The 6000-nt window shown below is 53.7% G+C and overlaps 1 protein-coding gene across 1 annotated transcript; it reads left to right on the plus strand.

The window, feature by feature from the left end:
• The first annotated feature begins 3437 nt into the window (after window positions 1-3437).
• Window positions 3438-5532, plus strand: LOC142035364 (mast cell protease 1A-like). The gene is made up of 5 exons (XM_075037432.1): window positions 3438-3539; window positions 3637-3781; window positions 3974-4109; window positions 4433-4684; window positions 5053-5532. Exons 1-5 carry the CDS (start codon window positions 3476-3478, stop codon window positions 5185-5187), a joined length of 732 nt encoding a protein of 243 aa, XP_074893533.1. The 5' UTR covers window positions 3438-3475; the 3' UTR covers window positions 5188-5532.
• The last annotated feature ends 468 nt before the right edge of the window (window positions 5533-6000 follow it).

Below are 6000 nucleotides of genomic sequence, written 5' to 3' on the forward strand. Positions count from 1 at the left end.
TGCTGCACTGTGTCTGGAGAGCATAAATTAATCCCAAGCTCTGCTGCTTACCATCCTGTGGTTTTCCCCCTTGCCTGTTATATGCAAGAATACTAAATGGTTTGGGGCAGAGAACTGCTATCTGGTTTCTAATGTCTGCAGCATAGCCTGGCCCTGGTACTGCTGACCCACCAGCCATTACAGAGCAATAAGTAAATTCAAAAGGCCCTGGGCATCTGAGCTTGGAGCTTGTAGCTCAGCACCACTGGGATCAAGAAGAAAGCAAGACCTTTGCACAAGGTTACTGCAGGATACAGACCCATGGAGAGAGCTGCTGCCCACAGAGAGAAACTAGGGATCAGAGCACAGCGGGACCCCTGTGTTTGGCAGTAAGGTTTTAATCAAACAAAAGCCCTGATTCCCAAGGACTAGCGTGCAGGATAGCCCATGCTCCCAGACCTCCCTGCTGAGTTAGTACAGCCCTACCACAAGCCCAGTAGCTCTTCTGGTGTGCTGGAGACTGCTCTAGGAAGTCAGAGAGGGATATATTTATCTGTTGGTTTGTTTATACCTACACACACACTTTGATTTTATTTCCAGGAATTGTTTCAGGGGTTTTCCATTCTCATACCGTACCTCTCCCTCAAATGCCCTCCTCCCAGCAATGCAGACTAACTGGCAGATCAGCCTCACTGCCTCCCTGGTGCCCTCCTGGGACACTTACCCTGTCAGCTTGCCCGTGTGCCCCCAGCATGGGTACCCTGCTGTCAGCTTGCCCAGACTCCCCCAGCTTCAAGCCCTGGCTGGGAGCAATGAGGACTGGCTCAAGCAGACAGGGGAGGAAGGTCTGGGAGAGAGTTGTGCCTCTCTGACCTGTGAGCAGGGCTCTGGAGGGCATCTTATCTGAGATGGCAAAATCAGCACAGCACCATCTCGCTGGGCACACTGCGGGCAGAGGCAGCGACAGCACTGTGTCTGTGCCAGGCCCAGCAGCACTGCCCACACAGGGCATGTCTGCCACGGAGCAGCATCCTTACTGCATGCCAAAGGGGTTTTTAGGACAGGTCTTCCTGATCCACTCTTCTTTGCTGGGAGCCTTGAAGCTGTATGTGCTTTTTAACCTTAAATCACGCTCAGCAGGAAGCAAAGCTGGTATCAAGTCTTGGGCAGGCACAGCTGAGTTTAAACCACTTCTCGCAGACTTACGTTAGGACTGGTAAGCAGAGACTGCTCCAGAGATGGTGATTTAAGATTAAAGCAAGCCTCATTTTCTTCAAGTGACGTGCAGGCCCCTGAGGAGGATTGACAGAAAGTGTCCCAGGGAATGGGCACACAGACAGGGTCTTTGCATAGAAGAATCTCCCACAGCAGGACCAAGGATTCAGGGGCGGGGGGCGGGGCAGGGAGCAGGGGGCAGCATTGAAGCCTCAGAGTGCTAATTGTTATATTGCCTTTGTTGTGTTTTTTTCATCAGTTCCTGGCTGCAGTTACAAGCCCAAATTAGCTTATTAAAACCAAATGTCTGCAGAGAACCTGTGGTGACCTCAGCCAGAACTTCTGGGAGGATTCCTGCCTAGATGAATTGAATTGAAAGTACTCCAGGGATTGAAAGGAGGCATTACCTCCTACCTCCCCAGCTCTCCATATCCTTGCAATAGCAAATTGTTCATCTGCACGGTAGAGGAAGCTGTTTTGCTCAAGAATGGCTAGCAGTTGCCCACAGCTTCACTGGGCTTATGAGGAGAGGAGAGGACTGCTCCAGCTTTAGCAACTAGCACACTGGCCAGAGACCTGGCTGCCCTACCTTGCAAGTGCTTGCACAAACCAGCAGCACGCTCTTGGGCTCTGTCCCTCTAGTCACTTAAGTGCAGCCTCTGGGGATGAGCAGTGGCCGTGGCCAGCCAATTGCCTGCTGGTTTGCCCCTAAGCCAGACTTTGGTGCTGATGGGGCAAAGCAAGGGAAAGGGCTGGACTTCACAGCTGAGAGAAAATTTCTGGAGAGCATTTGAGGGAAGATTTAATCCTGACCAACACTCAAAATAGGAGGGATGAGGTTGGGTGGTGGAGGAGTGCAGAACCTGGCTGTGGTCTCATGACAGCTTTTGTCCTTATGGCAGCAGAGAGGCTGCACGGCTCCAGTGTGGCACCCTGCCGCCTCCTCTATGGCCCCTCTCTGCTGTGGCTGTTCCCAGCCCCTTAGGTGCTCTTGTGCTAGAGCAGAATCAGGAGCTGTTGAAAGTCTGTGAGCACGGAAAAGATGTCTTTCCAGTATGCAACATGCAATCCCTCTTGAGCAGAGCAGACACTTCACACAGCATTAACCCTAATAGATTTATGTTTTGTTTTTTGCTAGAAACAATGCAACAAACTGGGACAACCTGGCAGTGGGGAAAATTAAGGTAGATAAGGGGTAGGAAGTACAAACAGGAAGGACAACTTTAAACAACACAGGACTGTATGGCACAGCTCCCTCTGAGCTTGCAGCCTGAGAGTCAGGCAGCTCTTCCTACAAAGGACAGTCTCAGCTGCCATTGCAGGACACACTTAAGGCGATTGGAGGCCCAAAGATCAGAAGGAAAGAGCGGACAGCCACCAGCTTAGGCAGTGTGAGAGCCAGGAGTAGGAAGAATGCAGGTGTCCTGAGCCCCAGATCTGTGCCCTTGACACAAAGATTTGGTCACCTCTTTGAAACAGGGTCACCTGAGGCAGCCCAATGGTGGTTTCTGTTCAGGACCACAAGACCAGGAAGGGACAAGTGCAGCAGGCTGGTGCTCAGTTTAGCATTTAACCAAATCACACTTTGCTAGGGGCAAGGTGAAGACAGCAATTGCAGCCTGGTTTGCAGGCAATTTCAGGTCAGGGAAGGAAGAGCGGAGAATCCAGAGCAGGGTAGGTGAAGGCTTCCCCTGGTTCCATTTGAACAGATATGCCAGGGCCAGACCAGCTGCAGAGGGGAAACTATAGAGGGGAAGAGCATCTGCAGCCATTGCACTTACCAACAAAGCATGAAACAACCTGACCATCCCCAGGAGCAAGTGGCATAGGCTACTGAAGTTACAGTAAGAGGCAGCCTGATTGCCAGAGCTCAAAGACACCATGTTTTGAAGCATGTGGATGTGATTTGTCCTGCAGCCAAACTGCAGGAGAAACGCTAAATCACACCTCAAAAATACCCTAGGACGCCTCCCCCAGTCAGCATCCCTGAGGCTTTGGGACTGTGGCATACCACGCTTTCTCTGCCTTGGCCTTTCTGTCCTGCTCTATCACTCATCAATCACAGCCTCAGGGCATGTGGGGCATGTGAGCAGGCCAGGGCAGCAGAGATGCAGATAGACCTGCAGGGATGCTGCACTGCTCTGATTAGCACAATCAGGCCATCGCACATGGTTTCCTGGCTGCTGGGTGCAGCTGGTCCCAGGCTATAAAACCAGCCCCTGGGCACTAGGACACTCAGACGTCCACACAACTTGGAAGGAGTGTTCAGCTGTGGGAAGAGATGTGCCAGCCCCAGCCGCTGCTGGCCCTGCTGCTCCTGCTTTCCTGCCCATGGGCCAATGCCAGTAAGCTGGGGTACCACAAGCTGCTGCGGGTAAGGCTGCTGTGCTGGGGTCTGACCTCAGCAGCCATGGGCTCATCCTGTGGCGGGGTGTCTTGCAGGTGCTCTACGGGGTCAGATTGTGGGTGGCCACGAGGCTCAGCCCCACTCCCACCCTTACATGGCCTACCTAAAGGTAGGGATGTTAGCCTGCGGAGGCTTCCTGGTGGCCCCTGACTGGGTGATGACAGCTGCACACTGCATGGGGTGAGTACTTCATACAGGGGATTTATCCCCTTCTTCCTCCCCTAATCTGTGAGGTCCATCACTAGAGTAATTTTGGAGTAGGTTCCTTTTCCTCCTGTGCTGAGCAGCTCTCTCCACCTGCCTGTGAAAGGGGAGGGACACAGGTAAGACCCAACCTGTCTTCCCCCTTTTCCACTCTGCTGCCACTGCCAGGAATGCCACAGTCATACTGGGGGCTCACAACATCCACGAACCAGAAACGACCCAGCAGATCCGGGGAGTTATCAGATACTACCAGCACCCTGAATACGACCCCAACACCATCTCTAACGACATCATGCTGCTCAAGGCAAGGCAGTCCTGCAGCAGGCAGTCGGTTGAAGGGTAGAGTGGGGCTGTGGGACTAGCAGGATCTACACAGAGCACATTCTTGCTGTTAGCTTCTTCTGCAAACCATCAGCTGCTTCTGCCCATGAGTGCTGGAGGCAAGCAGGAATGGGAGGCACCTGGGAGGGAACTGTGGGCAGAGCTTGGAGCTGCATGCCCTATTCACAGCAGCTCACCAGAGCTTCCAGTGCTGTATGCCCTGTTAGACCACCCCTACCTCTGCACACAAAGTGTCCTTCAGCTGTTCTGCTCATAGCCTTCTCCAAAAACCTTGCTTTCTCCCAGCTGACAGCAAAGGCCACTCTCAATGACTACGTCAAGACCATTACACTGCCCAAGACCAGCAGCGACCTCCCCACAGGCACCAAGTGCAGCATAGCTGGATGGGGCCTGATTGACGACGACCAGGCGACCAACAAGCTCTTTGAAACCAAAGTCTCCATCTACAGCCGCAGGAAATGCATCCACTTCTATCCACATCTCGACACCGGCATGGTGTGTGCAGGCAGCTTCCACGAGCTCAGTGATTCCAGCCAGGTATGGGCTGCCGACAGGCTGGGGGCTTGGCTGTGGGGCAGGCGGGCTCTCTGGTAGCAGGGGCTGCTGCTGGCACAGATTTATCTGGTTCCAAGGAGAGGTGACAAGCATTTGATTTGTAGCTCCCACGTGGACTAGCTCTCTGGATGCCCTGACACCTCCATCCATGTGCAGTCCCAGGGGCAGAGCCCCAACTCATCTGCTCTGGACAGCTCCTCCAGCTCAGTGGGCATGTGGGGCAGGAGCAGAGCCGCAGATCCAGAGCAGAGACACAGCCCTGCTGGCAGTGCCTGGGCAGGGAAGGACCAAGGTGAAACCTGTTCCCACAGGGAAGAGGCCTCTAAAACCAGTCTCTCATCTGTCCTCAGGGAGATTCTGGTGGGCCCCTGGTATGCAATAAGGTGGCACAAGGCATCGTTTCCTTTGGGTACAACACCCCACCCGGGGTCTACACCCGCATCTCCAACTACTTGCCCTGGATCAAAAAAATCCTGAAGAAGTAGCAGCAGCAGCACTTGCTCCAGCATTGGTGCAGCCCTGGAGACTGCACTGGTTTCCTTCCTGCCCCCGCTGAAGGCTTGACTCCCTCCTCGCCTTGCGAATCTGAGTGACCTGATCGGTGCACACAAGCATCCCCTGCTTTCTGTTCTGAGGCTGCTGGCTGTCCCATTCCCTGCCCATCTCAGGCAGACATTTCGGGGCTATGTTAAATCACCCTGGCAGAAGCAGGGATCACCCCAGATGGAACCAGAAAGAGGCTGTGCTACAACGGACCCCGTTTCTTCAGAGATAACCCCGTCCCTGCTTGAACCTTGCTGCACTTAAAACACCCACAGTAAACTCAGGCTGCATTTCCCAGCATACATTGTCTTTCTTGTACCTTGCCCCAGGGAGAAGGGAGGGTCTAGCTGGTGAAAGTGAGAGGTCAGCCTGTTCGGACAGAGGCAGTCATAGCTCTGCATCCACTGAATTGCTGGCAGACTTGGAGAACAAGAGCTACAGCTGACCTTCCTGGAGTCATGGGAATGAGTGTGTTGCAAGAAGAGACACTGCGCAGGTAGAAATGGGCTAGGAAAAGCGGTGTGCACACACTCCATCCGCTAACTTCAGCAATGTCACCACCTGCCTGGGAGCAGCTGACAGCCAGGATGTGCTGTTTCAGCAGGTACCAGGGGTCGAAAGCTGCCATTCCCTGCAAAGTAATGACTGTCCCCTCTGCAGGGGCCTCTCACCTGGATGATGTTGCATTGTGGCACATAGGGCAGCCGAGAGCACGCTGGGTCACAGGGGAAACCAGGCTAATCTTTTCAGCTGTC

This window comes from Buteo buteo, chromosome 10, assembly GCF_964188355.1.
Source record: "Buteo buteo chromosome 10, bButBut1.hap1.1, whole genome shotgun sequence".
In the NCBI taxonomy this organism is placed as follows: domain Eukaryota; kingdom Metazoa; phylum Chordata; class Aves; order Accipitriformes; family Accipitridae; genus Buteo; species Buteo buteo.